The sequence below is a fragment of the Oncorhynchus nerka genome, linkage group LG7 (genome assembly GCF_034236695.1).
Source record: "Oncorhynchus nerka isolate Pitt River linkage group LG7, Oner_Uvic_2.0, whole genome shotgun sequence".
Lineage (NCBI taxonomy): Eukaryota > Metazoa > Chordata > Actinopteri > Salmoniformes > Salmonidae > Oncorhynchus > Oncorhynchus nerka.
This window is the reverse complement of record NC_088402.1, coordinates 92,932,565-92,948,467: the sequence shown is the minus strand read 5'-3', so window position 1 is coordinate 92,948,467 and position 15,903 is coordinate 92,932,565. Positions and strand designations below refer to the sequence as shown.

Here is a 15,903-nt window from a genome sequence, read left to right as displayed (position 1 = left end):
AGTGTAGGGGCGGCAGGTAGCCTAGTGGTTAGAGTGTAGGGGTGGCAGGTAGCCTAGTGGTTAAAGTGTAGGAGGCAGGTAGCCTAGTGGTTAGAGTGTAGGGGTGGCAGGTAGCACTAGTGGTTAGAGTGTAGGGGCGGAAGGTAGTCTAGTGGTTAGAGTGTAGGGGGCGGAAGGTAGTCTGGTGGTTAGAGTGTAGAGGTGGCAGGTAGCCTAGTGGTTAGAGTGTAGGGGGTAGGTAGCCTAGTGGTTAGAGTGTAGAGGGGTAGGTAGCCTAGTGGTTAGAGTATAGAGGGGTAGGTAGCCTAGTGGTTAGAGTGTAGGGGTGGCAGGTAGCCTAGTGGTTGGGGTGTAGGGGGCAGGTAGCCTAGTGGTTAGAGTGTAGGGGGCGGCAGGTAGCCTAATGGTTAGAGTGTAGGGGCGGCAGGTAGCCTAGTGGTTAGAGTGTAGGGGCAGCAGGTAGCCTAGTGGTTAGAGTGTGGGCGGCAGGTAGCCTAGTGGTTAGAGTGTAGGGCGGCAGGTAGCATAGTGGTTAGAGTGTAGGGGGCAGGTAGCCTAGTGGTTAGAGTGTAGGGAGGTAGGTAGCCTAGTGGTTAGAGTGTAGGCTGTAGGTAGCCTAGTGGTTAGAGTGTAGAGGCTGCCAGGTTGCCTAGTGGTTAGGTATAGGGTGGCAGCATAGCCTAGTGGTTAGAGTGTAGAGGTGGCAGGTAGCCTAGTGGTTAGAGTGTAGAGGTGGCAGGTAGCCTAGTGGTTAGAGTGTAGAGGTGGCAGGGTAGCCTGGCGGTTAGAGTGTAGGGGTGGCAGGTAGCCTAGTGGTTAGAGTGTAGAGGTGGCAGCGTAGCCTAGTGGTTAGAGTGTAGGGGCCGCAGCGTAGCCTAGTGGTTAGAGTGTAGAGGGGGTAGGTAGCCTAGTGGTTAGAGTATAGGGGCGGCAGCGTAGCCTAGTGGTTAGAGTGTAGGCGCGTTAGGTAGCCTAGTGGTTAGAGTGTAGGGGCGGCAGGTAGCCTAGTGGTTAGAGTGTAGGGGCCGCAGCGTAGCCTAGTGGTTAGAGTGTAGAGGGGGTAGGTAGCCTAGTGGTTAGAGTATAGGGGCGGCAGCTTAGCTTAGTGGTTAGAGTGTAGGCGCGTTAGGTAGCCTAGTGGTTAGAGTGTAGGGGCGGCAGGTAGCCTAGTGGTTAGAGTGTAGGGGCGGAAGGTAGTCTAGTGGTTAGAGTGTAGAGGTGGCAGGTAGCCTAGTGGTTAGAGTGTAGGGGCGGCAGCGTAGCCTAGTGGTTAGAGTGTAGAGGGGGTAGGTAGCCTAGTGGTTAGAGTATAGAGGGGTAGGTAGCCTAGTGGTTAGAGTGTAGGGTGGCAGGTAGCCTAGTGGTTAGAGTGTAGGGGCAGGTAGCCTAGTGGTTAGAGTGTAGGGGCGGCAGGTAGCCTAATGGTTAGAGTGTAGAAGCGGCAGGTAGCCTAGTGGTTAGAGTGTAGGGCGGCAGCCTAGTGGTTAGAGTGTAGGGGCGGCAGGTAGCCTAGTGGTTAGAGTGTAGGGAGGTAGGTAGCCTGAGTGGTTAGAGTGTAGGGCGGCAGGTAGCCTAGTGGTTAGAGTGTAGGGGACGGCAGGTAGCCTAGTGGTTAGAGTGTAGGGGGCGGCAGATAGCCTAGTGGTTAGAGTGTAGAGGTGGTAGGTAGCCTAGTGGTTTTAGAGTGTAGGGCGGCAGGTAGCCTGGTGGTTAGAGTGTAGGGGCGGCAGGTAGCCTAGTGGTTAGAGTGTAAGGCGGCAGGTAGCCTGAGTGGTTAGAGTGTAGGGGCGGCAGGTAGCCTATGGTTGAAGTGTAGGGGTGGCAGGTAGCCTAGTGGTTAAAGTGTAGGGGAGGCAGGTAGCCTGGTGGTTAGAGTGTAGGGGTGGCAGGTAGCCTAGTGGTTAGAGTGTAGGGGCGGCAGGTAGCCTAGTGGTTAGAGTGTAGGGGCGGAAGGTAGTCTGGTGGTTAGAGTGTAGAGGTGGCAGGTAGCCTAGTGGTTAGAGTGTAGGGGCGGCAGCGTAGCCTAGTGGTTAGAGTGTAGAGGGTAGGTAGCCTAGTGGTTAGAGTATAGAGGGGTAGGTAGCCTAGTGGTTAGAGTGTAGGGGTGGCAGGTAGCCTGGTGGTTAGAGTGTAGGGGGGCAGGTAGCCTGGTGGTTAGAGTGTAGGGGCGGCAGGTAGCCTAATGGTTAGAGTGTAGGGCGGCAGGTAGCCTGAGTGGTTAGAGTGTAGGGGCGGCAGGTAGCCTAGTGGTTAGAGTGTAGGGGCGGCAGGTAGCCTAGTGGTTAGAGTGTAGGGGAGGTAGGTAGCCTGAGTGGTTAGAGTGTAGGGCGGCAGGTAGCCTGGTGGTTAGAGTGTAGGGCGGCAGGTAGCCTGGTGGTTAGAGTGTAGGGCGGCAGATAGCCTAGTGGTTAGAGTGTAGAGGTGGTAGGTAGCCTAGTGGTTAGAGTGTAGGGGCGGCGGTAGCCTAGTGGTTAGAGTGTAGGGGCGGCAGGTAGCCTAGTGGTTAGAGTGTAGGGCGGCAGGTAGCCTAGTGGTTAGAGTGTAGGGGCGGCAGGTAGCCTAGTGGTTAGAGTGTAGGGGTGGCAGGTAGCCTAGTGGTTAAAGTGTAGGGAGGCAGGTAGCCTAGTGGTTAGAGTGTAGGGGTGGCAGGTAGCCTAGTGGTTAGAGTGTAGGGGCGGCAGGTAGCATAGTGGTTAGAGTGTAGGGGCGGCAGGTAGCCTAGTGGTTAGAGTGTAGGGGTGGCAGGTAGCCTAGTGGTTAAAGTGTAGGGGAGGCAGGTAGCCTAGTGGTTAGAGTGTAGGGGTGGCAGGTAGCCTAGTGGTTAGAGTGTAGGGCGGCAGGTAGCATAGTGGGTAGAGTGTAGGGCGGCAGGTAGCCTAGTGGTTAGAGTGTAGGGGAGGAGTAGGTAGCCTAGTGGTTAGAGTGTAGGGAGGCAGGTAGCCTAGTGGTTAGAGTGTAGGGCGGCAGGTAGCATAGTGGGTAGAGTGTAGGCGCGTTAGGTAGCCTAGTGGTTAGAGTGTAGGGCGGCAGGTAGCCTAGTGGTTAGAGTGTAGGGAGGCGGAAGGTAGTCTAGTGGTTAGAGTGTAGAGGTGGCAGGTAGCCTAGTGGTTAGAGTGTAGGGCGGCAGGCGTAGCCTAGTGGTTAGAGTGTAGAGGGTAGGTAGCCTAGTGGTTAGAGTATAGAGGGGGTAGGTAGCCTAGTGGTTAGAGTGTAGGGGTGGCAGGTAGCCTAGTGGTTAGAGTGTAGGGGGCAGGTAGCCTAGTGGTTAGAGTGTAGGGGCGGCAGGTAGCCTAATGGTTAGAGTGTAGGGCGGCAGGTAGCCTAGTGGTTAGAGTGTAGGGGCGACAGGTAGCCTAGTGGTTAGAGTGTAGGGGCGGCAGGTAGCCTAGTGGTTAGAGTGTAGGGGGAGGTAGGTAGCCTAGTGGTTAGAGTGTAGGGGCGGCAGGTAGCCTAGTGGTTAGAGTGTAGGGCGGACAGGTAGCCTAGTGGTTAGAGTGTAGGGCGGCAGATAGCCTAGTGGTTAGAGTGTAGAGGTGGTAGGTAGCCTAGTGGTTAGAGTGTAGGGGGCGGCAGGTAGCCTAGTGGTTAGAGTGTAGGGGCGGCAGGTAGCCTAGTGGTTAGAGTGTAGGGGCGGCAGGTAGCCTAGTGGTTAGAGTGTAGGGGCGGCGGGTAGCCTAGTGGTTAGAGTGTAGGGTGGCAGGTAGCCTAGTGGTTAAAGTGTAGGGGAGGCAGGTAGCCTAGTGGTTAGAGTGTAGAGGGGGGTAGGTAGCCTAGTGGTTAGAGTATAGGGGGTAGGTAGCCTAGTGGTTAGAGTGTAGGTTGGCAGGTAGCCTAGTGGTTAGAGTGTAGGGGGCAGGTAGCCTAGTGGTTAGAGTGTAGGGCGGCAGGTAGCCCTAATGGTTAGAGTGTAGGGCAGGTAGCCTAGTGGTTAGAGTGTAGGGGCAGCAGGTAGCCTAGTGGTTAGAGTGTAGGGGCGGCAGGTAGCCTAGTGGTTAGAGTGTAGGGGAGGTAGGTAGCCTAGTGGTTAGAGTGTAGGGCGGCAGGTAGCCTAGTGGTTTAGAGTGTAGGGCGGCAGGTAGCCTAGTGGTTAGAGTGTAGGGGCGGCAGATAGCCTAGTGGTTAGAGTGTAGAGGTGGTAGGTAGCCTAGTGGTTAGAGTGTAGGGCGGCAGGTAGCCTAGTGGTTAGAGTGTAGGGGCGGCAGGTAGCCTAGTGGTTAGAGTGTAGGGGCGGCAGCGTAGCCTAGTGGTTAGAGTGTAGAGGGGTAGGTAGCCTGAGTGGTTAGGTATAGGGGGTAGGTAGCCTAGTGGTTAGAGTGTAGGGGTGGCAGGTAGCCTAGTGGTTAGAGTGTAGGGGGCAGGTAGCCTAGTGGTTAGAGTGTAGGGCGGCAGGTAGCCTAATGGTTAGAGTGTAGGGGCGGCAGGTAGCCTAGTGGTTAGAGTGTAGGGGCAGCAGGTAGCCTAGTGGTTAGAGTGTAGGGCGGCAGGTAGCCTAGTGGTTAGAGTGTAGGCAGGTAGCATAGTGGTTAGAGTGTAGGGCGGCAGGTAGCCTAGTGGTTAGAGTGTAGGGAGGTAGGTAGCCTAGTGGTTAGAGTGTAGGGGAGGTAGGTAGCCTAGTGGTTAGAGTGTAGAGGCTGCAGGTTGCCTAGTGGTTAGAGTATAGGGCGGCAGCATAGCCTAGTGGTTAGAGTGTAGAGGTGGCAGGTAGCCTAGTGGTTAGAGTGTAGAGGTGGCAGGTAGCCTAGTGGTTAGAGTGTAGAGGTGGCAGGGTAGCCTAGCGGTTAGAGTGTAGGGGTGGCAGGTAGCCTAGTGGTTAGAGTGTAGAGGTGGCAGCGTAGCCTAGTGGTTAGAGTGTAGGGGCCGCAGCGTAGCCTAGTGGTTAGAGTGTAGAGGGGGTAGGTAGCCTAGTGGTTAGAGTATAGGGGCGGCAGCGTAGCCTAGTGGGTTAGAGTGTGGCGCGTTAGGTAGCCCTGGTGGTTGGAGTGTAGGGGCGGCAGGTAGCCTAGTGGTTAGAGTGTAGGGGCCGCAGCGCCTGAGTGGTTAGAGTGTAGAGGGTAGGTAGCCTAGTGGTTAGAGTATAGGGGCGGCAGCTTAGCTTAGTGGTTAGAGTGTAGGCGCGTTAGGTAGCCTAGTGGTTAGAGTGTAGGGGCGGCAGGTAGCCTAGTGGTTAGAGTGTAGGGGCGGAAGGTAGTCTAGTGGTTAGAGTGTAGAGGTGGCAGGTAGCCTAGTGGTTAGAGTGTAGGGGCGGCAGCGTAGCCTAGTGGTTAGAGTGTAGAGGGGGTAGGTAGCCTAGTGGTTAGAGTATAGAGGGGGTAGGTAGCCTAGTGGTTAGAGTGTAGGGGTGGCAGGTAGCCTAGTGGTTAGAGTGTAGGGGGGGCAGGTAGCCTAGTGGTTAGAGTGTAGGGGCGGCAGGTAGCCTAATGGTTAGAGTGTAGGGGCGGCAGGTAGCCTAGTGGTTAGAGTGTAGGGGCGGCAGGTAGCCTAGTGGTTAGAGTGTAGGGGCGGCAGGTAGCCTAGTGGTTAGAGTGTAGGGGAGGTAGGTAGCCTAGTGGTTAGAGTGTAGGGGCGGCAGGTAGCCTAGTGGTTAGAGTGTAGGGGGCGGCAGGTAGCCTAGTGGTTAGAGTGTAGGGCGGCAGATAGCCTAGTGGTTAGAGTGTAGAGGTGGTAGGTAGCCTAGTGGTTAGAGTGTAGGGGCGGCAGGTAGCCTAGTGGTTAGAGTGTAGGGGCGGCAGGTAGCCTAGTGGTTAGAGTGTAGGGGCGGCAGGTAGCCTAGTGGTTAGAGTGTAGGGCGGCAGGTAGCCTAGTGGTTAGAGTGTAGGGGTGGCAGGTAGCCTAGTGGTTAAAGTGTAGGGGAGGCAGGTAGCCTGGTGGTTAGAGTGTAGGGGTGGCAGGTAGCCTAGTGGTTAGAGTGTAGGGGCGGCAGGTAGCCTAGTGGTTAGAGTGTAGGGGCGGAAGGTAGTCTAGTGGTTAGAGTGTAGAGGTGGCAGGTAGCCTAGTGGTTAGAGTGTAGGGGCGGCAGCGTAGCCTAGTGGTTAGAGTGTAGAGGGGGTAGGTAGCCTAGTGGTTAGAGTATAGAGGGGTAGGTAGCCTAGTGGTTAGAGTGTAGGGGTGGCAGGTAGCCTAGTGGTTAGAGTGTAGGGGGCAGGTAGCCTAGTGGTTAGAGTGTAGGGGCGGCAGGTAGCCTAATGGTTAGAGTGTAGGGCGGCAGGTAGCCTAGTGGTTAGAGTGTAGGGGCGGCAGGTAGCCTAGTGGTTAGAGTGTAGGGGCGGCAGGTAGCCTAGTGGTTAGAGTGTAGGGGAGGTAGGTAGCCTAGTGGTTAGAGTGTAGGGGCGGCAGGTAGCCTAGTGGTTAGAGTGTAGGGGCGGCAGGTAGCCTAGTGGTTAGAGTGTAGGGGCGGAGATAGCCTAGTGGTTAGAGTGTAGAGGTGGTAGGTAGCCTAGTGGTTAGAGTGTAGGGCGGCAGGTAGCCTAGTGGTTAGAGTGTAGGGGCGGCAGGTAGCCTAGTGGTTAGAGTGTAGGGCGGCAGGTAGCCTAGTGGTTAGAGTGTAGGGGCGGCAGGTAGCCTAGTGGTTAGAGTGTAGGGGTGGCAGGTAGCCTAGTGGTTAAAGTGTAGGGGAGGCAGGTAGCCTAGTGGTTAGAGTGTAGGGGTGGCAGGTAGCCTAGTGGTTAGAGTGTAGGGGCGGCAGGTAGCATAGTGGTTAGAGTGTAGGGGCGGCAGGTAGCCTAGTGGTTAGAGTGTAGGGGTGGCAGGTAGCCTAGTGGTTAAAGTGTAGGGGAGGCAGGTAGCCTAGTGGTTAGAGTGTAGGGGTGGCAGGTAGCCTAGTGGTTAGAGTGTAGGGGCGGCAGGTAGCATAGTGGGTAGAGTGTAGGGGCGGCAGGTAGCCTAGTGGTTAGAGTGTAGGGGAGGTAGGTAGCCTAGTGGTTAGAGTGTAGAGGCTGCAGGTTGCCTAGTGGTGAGAGTATAGGGGCGGCAGCATAGCCTAGTGGTTAGAGTGTAGAGGTGGCAGGTAGCCTAGTGGTTAGAGTGTAGAGGTGGCAGGTAGCCTAGTGGTTAGAGTGTAGGGGCGGCAGCGTAGCCTAGTGGTTAGAGTGTAGAGGGGGTAGGTAGCCTAGTGGTTAGAGTATAGAGGGGGTAGGTAGCCTAGTGGTTAGAGTGTAGGGGTGGCAGGTAGCCTAGTGGTTAGAGTGTAGGGGGGGCAGGTAGCCTAGTGGTTAGAGTGTAGGGGCGGCAGGTAGCCTAATGGTTAGAGTGTAGGGGCGGCAGGTAGCCTAGTGGTTAGAGTGTAGGGGCAGCAGGTAGCCTAGTGGTTAGAGTGTAGGGGCGGCAGGTAGCCTAGTGGTTAGAGTGTAGGGGAGGTAGGTAGCCTAGTGGTTAGAGTGTAGGGGCGGCAGGTAGCCTAGTGGTTAGAGTGTAGGGGCGGCAGGTAGCCTAGTGGTTAGAGTGTAGGGGCGGCAGATAGCCTAGTGGTTAGAGTGTAGAGGTGGTAGGTAGCCTAGTGGTTAGAGTGTAGGGGCGGCAGGTAGCCTAGTGGTTAGAGTGTAGGGGCGGCAGGTAGCCTAGTGGTTAGAGTGTAGGGGCGGCAGGTAGCCTAGTGGTTAGAGTGTAGGGGCGGCAGGTAGCCTAGTGGTTAGAGTGTAGGGGTGGCAGGTAGCCTAGTGGTTAAAGTGTAGGGGAGGCAGGTAGCCTAGTGGTTAGAGTGTAGGGGTGGCAGGTAGCCTAGTGGTTAGAGTGTAGGGGCGGCAGGTAGCATAGTGGTTAGAGTGTAGGGGCGGAAGGTAGTCTAGTGGTTAGAGTGTAGAGGTGGCAGGTAGCCTAGTGGTTAGAGTGTAGGGGCGGCAGCGTAGCCTAGTGGTTAGAGTGTAGAGGGGGTAGGTAGCCTAGTGGTTAGAGTATAGAGGGGGTAGGTAGCCTAGTGGTTAGAGTGTAGGGGTGGCAGGTAGCCTAGTGGTTAGAGTGTAGGGGGGGCAGGTAGCCTAGTGGTTAGAGTGTAGGGGCGGCAGGTAGCCTAATGGTTAGAGTGTAGGGGCGGCAGGTAGCCTAGTGGTTAGAGTGTAGGGGCAGCAGGTAGCCTAGTGGTTAGAGTGTAGGGGCGGCAGGTAGCCTAGTGGTTAGAGTGTAGGGGCGGCAGGTAGCATAGTGGTTAGAGTGTAGGGGCGGCAGGTAGCCTAGTGGTTAGAGTGTAGGGGAGGTAGGTAGCCTAGTGGTTAGAGTGTAGGGGAGGTAGGTAGCCTAGTGGTTAGAGTGTAGAGGCTGCAGGTTGCCTAGTGGTTAGAGTATAGGGGCGGCAGCATAGCCTAGTGGTTAGAGTGTAGAGGTGGCAGGTAGCCTAGTGGTTAGAGTGTAGAGGTGGCAGGTAGCCTAGTGGTTAGAGTGTAGAGGTGGCAGGGTAGCCTAGCGGTTAGAGTGTAGGGGTGGCAGGTAGCCTAGTGGTTAGAGTGTAGAGGTGGCAGCGTAGCCTAGTGGTTAGAGTGTAGGGGCCGCAGCGTAACCTAGTGGTTAGAGTGTAGAGGGGGTAGGTAGCCTAGTGGTTAGAGTATAGGGGCGGCAGCGTAGCCTAGTGGTTAGAGTGTAGGCGCGTTAGGTAGCCTAGTGGTTAGAGTGTAGGGGCGGCAGGTAGCCTAGTGGTTAGAGTGTAGGGGAGGCAGGTAGCCTAGTGGTTGGAGTGTAGGGGCGGCATGTAGCCTAGTGGTTAGAGTGTAGGGGAGGCAGGTAGCCTAGTGGTTAGAGTGTAGGGGAGGCAGGTAGCCTAGTGGTTAGAGTGTAGGGGCGGCAGCGTAGCCTAGTGGTTAGAGTGTAGGGGCGGCAGCGTAGCCTAGTGGTTAGAGTGTAGAGGGGGTAGGTAGCCTAGTGGTTAGAGTGTAGGGGCGGCAGGTAGCCTAGTGGTTAGAGTGTAGGGGTGGCAGGTAGCCTAGTGTTTAGAGTGTAGGGGCGGCAGGTAGCCTAGTGGTTAGAGTGTAGGGGAGGTAGGTAGCCTAGTGGTTAGAGTGTAGGGGAGGTAGGTAGCCTAGTGGTTAGAGTGTAGAGGCTGCAGGTTGCCTAGTGGTTAGAGTATAGGGGCGGCAGCATAGCCTAGTGGTTAGAGTGTAGAGGTGGCAGGTAGCCTAGTGGTTAGAGTGTAGAGGTGGCAGGTAGCCTAGTGGTTAGAGTGTAGAGGTGGCAGGGTAGCCTAGCGGTTAGAGTGTAGGGGTGGCAGGTAGCCTAGTGGTTAGAGTGTAGAGGTGGCAGCGTAGCCTAGTGGTTAGAGTGTAGGGGCCGCAGCGTAACCTAGTGGTTAGAGTGTAGAGGGGGTAGGTAGCCTAGTGGTTAGAGTATAGGGGCGGCAGCGTAGCCTAGTGGTTAGAGTGTAGGCGCGTTAGGTAGCCTAGTGGTTAGAGTGTAGGGGCGGCAGGTAGCCTAGTGGTTAGAGTGTAGGGGAGGCAGGTAGCCTAGTGGTTGGAGTGTAGGGGCGGCATGTAGCCTAGTGGTTAGAGTGTAGGGGAGGCAGGTAGCCTAGTGGTTAGAGTGTAGGGGAGGCAGGTAGCCTAGTGGTTAGAGTGTAGGGGCGGCAGCGTAGCCTAGTGGTTAGAGTGTAGGGGCGGCAGCGTAGCCTAGTGGTTAGAGTGTAGAGGGGGTAGGTAGCCTAGTGGTTAGAGTGTAGGGGCGGCAGGTAGCCTAGTGGTTAGAGTGTAGGGGTGGCAGGTAGCCTAGTGTTTAGAGTGTAGGGGCGGCAGGTAGCCTAATGGTTAGAGTGTAGGGGTGGCAGGTAGCCTAGTGGTTAGAGTGTAGGGGCAGCAGGTAGCCTAGTGCTTAGAGTGTAGGGGCGGCAGGTAGCCTAGTGGTTAGAGTGTAGGGGCGGCAGCGTAGCCTAGTGGTTAGAGTGTAGGGGCGGCAGGTAGCCTAGTGGTTAGAGTGTAGGGGAGGCAGGTAGCCTAGTGGTTAGAGTGTAGGGGTGGCAGGTAGCCTAGTAGTTAGAGTGTAGGGGCGGCAGCGTAGCCTAGTGGTTAGAGTGTAGGGGCGGCAGGTAGTCTAGTGGTTAGAGTGTAGGGGAGGTAGGTAGCCTAGTGGTTAGAGTGTAGGGGCGGCAGGGTAGCCTAGTGGTTAGAGTGTAGGGGCGGCAGCGTAGCCTAGTGGTTAGAGTGTAGGGGAAGCAGGTAGCCTAGTGGTTAGAGTGTAGGGGAAGCAGGTAGCCTAGTGGTTAGAGTGTAGGGGCGGCAGGTAGCCTAGTGGTTAGAGTGTAGGGGTGGTAGGTAGCCTAGTGGTTAGAGTGTAGGGGCGGCAGGTAGTCTAGTGGTTAGAGTGTAGGGGCGGCAGGTAGCCTAGTGGTTAGAGTGTAGGGGGGGCAGGTAGCCTAGTGGTTAGAGTGTAGGGGAGGCAGGTAGCCTAGTGGTTAGAGTGTAGGGGCGGCAGGTAGCCTAGTGGTTAGAGTGTAGGGGCGGCAGGTAGCCTAGTGGTTAGAGTGTAGGGGAGGCAGGTAGCCTAGTGGTTAGAGTGTAGGGGTGGCAGGTAGCCTAGTGGTTAGAGTGTAGGGGCGGCAGGTAGCATAGTGGTTAGAGTGTAGGGGCGGCAGGTAGCCTAGTGGTTAGAGTGTAGGGGAGGTAGGTAGCCTAGTGGTTAGATTGTAGGGGAGGTAGGTAGCCTAGTGGTTAGAGTGTAGAGGCTGTAGGTTGCCTAGTGGTTAGAGTATAGGGGCGGCAGCGTAGCCTAGTGGTTAGAGTGTAGGGGTGGCAGGTAGCCTAGTGGTTAGAGTGTAGAGGTGGCAGCGTAGCCTAGTGGTTAGAGTGTAGGGGCGGCAGCGTAGCCTAGTGGTTAGAGTGTAGAGGGGGTAGGTAGCCTAGTGGTTAGAGTATAGGGGCGGCAGCGTAGCCTAGTGGTTAGAGTGTAGGGGCGGCAGGTAGCCTAGTGGTTAGAGTGTAGGGGCGGCAGGTAGCCTAGTGGTTAGAGTGTAGGGGTGGCAGGTAGCCTAGTGGTTAGAGTGTAGGGGTGGCAGGTAGACTAGTGGTTAGAGGGTTGGGGCGGCAGGTAGCCTAGTGGTTAGAGTGTAGGGGCGGCAGGTAGCCTAGTGGTTAGAGTGTAGGGGCGGCAGCGTAGCCTAGTGGTTAGAGTGTAGGGGTGGCAGGTAGCCTAGTGGTTAGAGTGTAGGGGCGGCAGGTAGACTAGTGGTTAGAGGGTTGGGGCGGCAGGTAGCCTAGTGGTTAGAGTGTAGGGGCGGCAGGTAGCCTAGTGGTTAGAGTGTAGGGGCGGCAGCGTAGCCTAGTGGTTAGAGTGTAGGGGCGGCAGGTAGTCTAGTGGTTAGAGTGTTGGACTAGTAACCAAAAGGTAGCAAGATCAAATCCCCTGCGCTGACAAGGTAAAAATCTGTCGTTCTTCCTCTGAACAAGGCAGTTAACCCACTGTTCCTAGGCCGTCATTGAAAATAAGAATTAGTTCTTAACTGACTTGCCTAGTTAAATAAAATACAAATGTACTTCCCCAAAATGATACAGAACGTAAAGTCCCTCAGGATTCTCAGCTGGTGGGTTGTGGGAAGTATTGAATGGGTGTCTGAGTATGTAATAAAATAATAACAATAATATATATTATTGAAAATACTCCAGTGTGTCTCAAACCAGGTGAGTTCATTAACATCCTTCATCAAGAATATGGGCAAAATGCTATTATTATTGACAATGAAATAGGTGGTAATGTTATCATATCTTATCATATATTTTACCAGCAACATAGCATTCAAAATAGTTTTCCAGATTGTCTTTTGGCGATTCATTTTCGCAATGTGAATATTGAGTCGCGACCTGGTTCAATTTGGGTCCCGAGGCAAAACCAGTTGAGAACCACGGTCTTAGGAAGCAGCCTTTAAAGAAAGCGTGAAGTGTTAGTTCACTACAACGGGTGAAGAATGTGCCACTTTGATGTTATATTCCTTATTTTCAGGACTGTTCCTCCCCTTTCACCAGGTTAGCACAAAGGCATGAAAAAGCCTCCAATCCTCATTGTCCCTCTCCTCCCACCCCCCTACCCTCCCAATAGTCCCTGCTCCCCCCTCCCTCTCCTCCCACTACTCCCTGCTCCCCCTCCCTCTCCTCCCACTACTCCCTGCTCCCCCTCCCTCTCCTCCCACCCCCTACCCTTCCACTACCCCCTGCTCCCCCTCCCTCTCCTCCCACCCCCCTACCCTTCCACTAGTCCCTGCTCCCCCTCCCTCTCCTCTCACCCCCCTACCCTTCCACTAGTCCCTGCTCCCCCTCCCTCTCCTCCCACCCCCTACCCTTCCACTAGTCCCTGCTCCCCTCCCTCTCCTCCCACCCCCTACCCTTCCACTAGTCCCTGCTCCCCCTCCCTCTCCTCCCACCCCCTACCCTTCCACCAGTCCCTGCTCCCCCTCCCTCTCCTCCCACCCCCTACCCTTCCACTAGTCCCTGCTCCCCCCTCCCTCTCCTCCCCCCCCCTACCCTTCCACTAGTCCCTGCTCCCCCTCCCTCTCCTCCCACTACTACCTGCTCCCCCTCCCTCTCCTCCCACTAGTCCCTGCTCCCCCTCCCTCTCCTCCCACTACTCCCTGGTCCCTCCTCCCTCTCCTCCCACTAGTCCCTGCTCCCCCTCCCTCCTCCTCCCACTAGTCCCTGCTCCCCCTCCCTCTCCTCCCACTAGTCACTGCTCCCCTCCCTCTCCTCCCACCCCCTACCCCCTACCCCCTACCCTCCCACTAGTCCCTGCTCCCCCTCCCTCTCCTCCCACTACTCCCTGCTCCCCCTCCCTCTCCTCCCACTACCCCCTGCTCCCTCCTCCCTCTCCTCCCACTACTCCCTGCTCCCCCTCCCTCTCCTCCCACTACTCCCTGCTCCCCCTCCCTCTCCTCCCACTACTCCCTGCTCCCTCCTCCCTGCTCCCCCTCCCTCTCCTGCCACCCCCCCCTACCCTCCCACTAGTCCCTGCTCCCCCTCCCTCTCCCCTCTACCCCCCCCTACCCTCCCACTACTCCCTGCTCCCCCTCCCTCTCCCCCCCCTACCCCCTACCCTCCCACTAGTCCCTGCTCCCCCTCCCTCTCCTCCCACCCCCTACCCTCCCAATAGTCCCTGCTCCCCCTCCCTCTCCTCCCACTACTCCCTGCTCCCCTCCCTCTCCCTCCCACTACTCCCTGCTCCCCCTCCCTCTCCTCCCACCCCTACCCTCCCACAGGGTCTGCTCCCCCCTCCCTCTCCTCCCACTACTCCCTGCTCCCCCTCCCTCTCCTCCCACTACTCCCTGCTCCCCCTCCCCCCTCCCCCACCCCCTACCCTTCCACTAGTCCCTGCTCCCCCTCCCTCTCCTCTCACCCCCCTACCCTTCTACTAGTCCCTGCTCCCCTCCCTCTCCTCCCACCCCCTACCCTTCCACTAGTCCCTGCTCCCCCTCCCTCTCCTCCCACCCCTACCCTTCCACTAGTCCCTGCTCCCCCTCCCTCTCCTCCCACCCCCTACCCTTCCACAATGCCTGCTCCCCCTCCCTCTCCCCTCCCACCCCTACCCTTCCACTGGGTCCTGCTCCCCCTCCCTCTCCTCCCACTACCCCTGCTCCCCTCCCTCTCCCCTCCCACTACTCCCTGCTCCCTCCTCCCTCTCCTCCCACTAGTCCCTGCTCCCCCTCCCTCTCCTCCCACTAGTCCCTGCTCCCCTCCCTCTCCTCCCACTAGTCACTGCTCCCCCTCCCTCTCCTCCCACCCCCTACCCCCTACCCCCTACCCTCCCACTAGTCCCTGCTCCCCCTCCCTCTCCCCCCTACCCCCTACCCTCCCACTAGTCCCTGCTCCCCCTCCCTCTCCTCCCACCCCCTACCCCCTACCCTCCCACTAGTCCCTACTCCCCCTCCCTACCCCCTACCCCCTACCCTCCCACTAGTCCCTGCTCCCCCTCCCTCTCCTCCCACCCCCCCTACCCCCCCTACCCTCCCACTAGTCCCTACTCCCCCTCCCTACCCCCTACCACCCTACCCCCTACCCTCCCACTAGTCACTGCTCCCCTCCCTCTCCTCCCACCCCCTACCCCCCCCCTCCCACTAGTCCCTGCTCCCCCTCCCTCCCCTCCCACTACTCCCTGCTCCCCCTCCCTCTCCTACCACTACCCCCTGCTCCCTCCTCCCTCTCCTCCCACTACCTCCTGCTCCCCCTCCCTCTCCTCCCACTACTCCCTGCTCCCCCTCCCTCCTCCTCCCACTACTCCCTGCTCCCTCCTCCCTCCCTCCCACTACTCCCTGCTCCCCCTCCCTCCCCTCCCTCCCTCCCCTCCCTCCCCCTCCCTCCCCCCCTCCCCCTCCCTCCCTCCCTCCCCCTCCCCCTCCCTCCCCTCCCCCTCCCTCCCTCCCTCCCTCCCTCCCCCTCCCCCCTCCCTCCCCTCCCTCCCCCTCCCTCCCCTCCTCCCTCCTCCCTCCCTCCCCTCCCCTCCCTCCCCCTCCCTCCCCTCCCTCCCCCTCCCTCCCCTCACCAGGAAAGCACACAGCATGAAGAAGCTGATGAAGTAGACTATAGCGAAGTTGCTTCCACAGGTGAACTCTTCGCCAGGCAGGTAGTCTGACTCTGGGTCACACCGTTTACCTGGTAGACAGAGAGAGAAAGAGAGAGAGTCAGGCAGGCAGACAGGCAGACAGACAGACAGACAGACAGACAGACAGACAGACAGACAGACAGACAGACAGACAGACAGACAGACAGACAGACAGACAGAAAGAGTGCTTACCTGGCAGACTGGCTAGCATGATCTCCTGCCACGCCTCCCCTGTAGCACACCTGGACAGATACAGAGAGACAGGGAAACAGGGAGACAGAGGGACAGGGAGACAGGGAAACAGGGAGACAGAGGGACAGGGAGACAGAGGGACAGGGAGACAGGGAGACAGAGAGACAGGGAAACAGGGAGACAGAGGGACAGGGAGACAGGGAGACAGGGAGACAGAGAGACAGGGAAACAGGGAGACAGAGGGACAGGGAGACAGGGAGACAGAGGGACAGAGAGACAGGGAAACAGGGAGACAGAGGGACAGGGAGACAGGGAGACAGGGAGACAGAGGGACAGGGAGACAGGGAGACAGAGGGACAGGGAAACAGGGAGACAGGGAGACAGAGGGACAGGGAGACAGGGAGACAGGGAGACAGGGAAACAGGGAGACAGAGGGACAGGGAGACAGGGAGACAGAGAGACAGAGAGACAGGGAAACAGGGAGACAGAGGGACAGGGAGACAGGGAGACAGGGAGACAGAGAGACAGGGAAACAGGGAGACAGAGGGACAGGGAAACAGGGAGACAGAGAGACAGGGAAACAGGGAGACAGAGGGACAGGGAGACAGGGAGACAGATAGAGAGGGAGACAGGGAGACAGAGAGACAGGGAGACAGAAAGACAGGGAGACAGAGAGACAGGGAGACAGAGGGACAGGGAGACAGGGAGACAGATAGAGAGGGAGACAGGGAGACAGAGAGACAGGGAGACAGAGGGACAGGGAAACAGGGAGACAGAGGGACAGGGAGACAGGGAGACAGATAGAGAGGGAGACAGGGAGACAGAGAGACAGGGTGACAGAAAGAAAGGGAGACAGAGAGACAGGGAGACAGAGAGACAGAGAGACAGAGAGACAGGGAGACAGAGAGACAGGGAGACGGAGAGACAGAGAGACAGGGAGACAGGGAGACAGAGGGACAGAGAGACAGGGAGACAGAGAGACAGGGAGACAGAGAGACAGAGAGACAGAGAGACAGATGTTAGCTCCAACAGGGCATGACCTAGGCCAGTGGTTTTCAAACCTCTCCTCTGGGACCCGCATGACATTTGACAATGTTGTTGTACCTTTAAAGTAGCTCATCTGATTCAAGTGGTCAAGGGCTTGATGATTAGTTGACCAGTTGAATCAGATGCGCTTTGGAAATAGGCCAACAACACGGAACGGCTGGGGGTCCCCGAGGA

The 15,903-nt window shown here is 57.4% G+C and overlaps 1 protein-coding gene across 1 annotated transcript in view; it reads right to left on the bottom strand.

The window, feature by feature from the left end:
- The window catches only part of cacna1fb (calcium channel, voltage-dependent, L type, alpha 1F subunit), a 254,254-nt gene that overhangs the window by 52,090 nt on the left and 186,261 nt on the right, over positions 1-15,903 (bottom strand). The window contains exons 35-36 of the mRNA XM_065021108.1: positions 14,683-14,732; positions 14,431-14,540 (exon numbers count right to left, since the gene is read on the bottom strand). Of these exons, the coding sequence (XP_064877180.1) occupies positions 14,431-14,540; positions 14,683-14,732 (160 nt within the window). The remainder of the gene's footprint in view (positions 1-14,430; positions 14,541-14,682; positions 14,733-15,903) is intronic.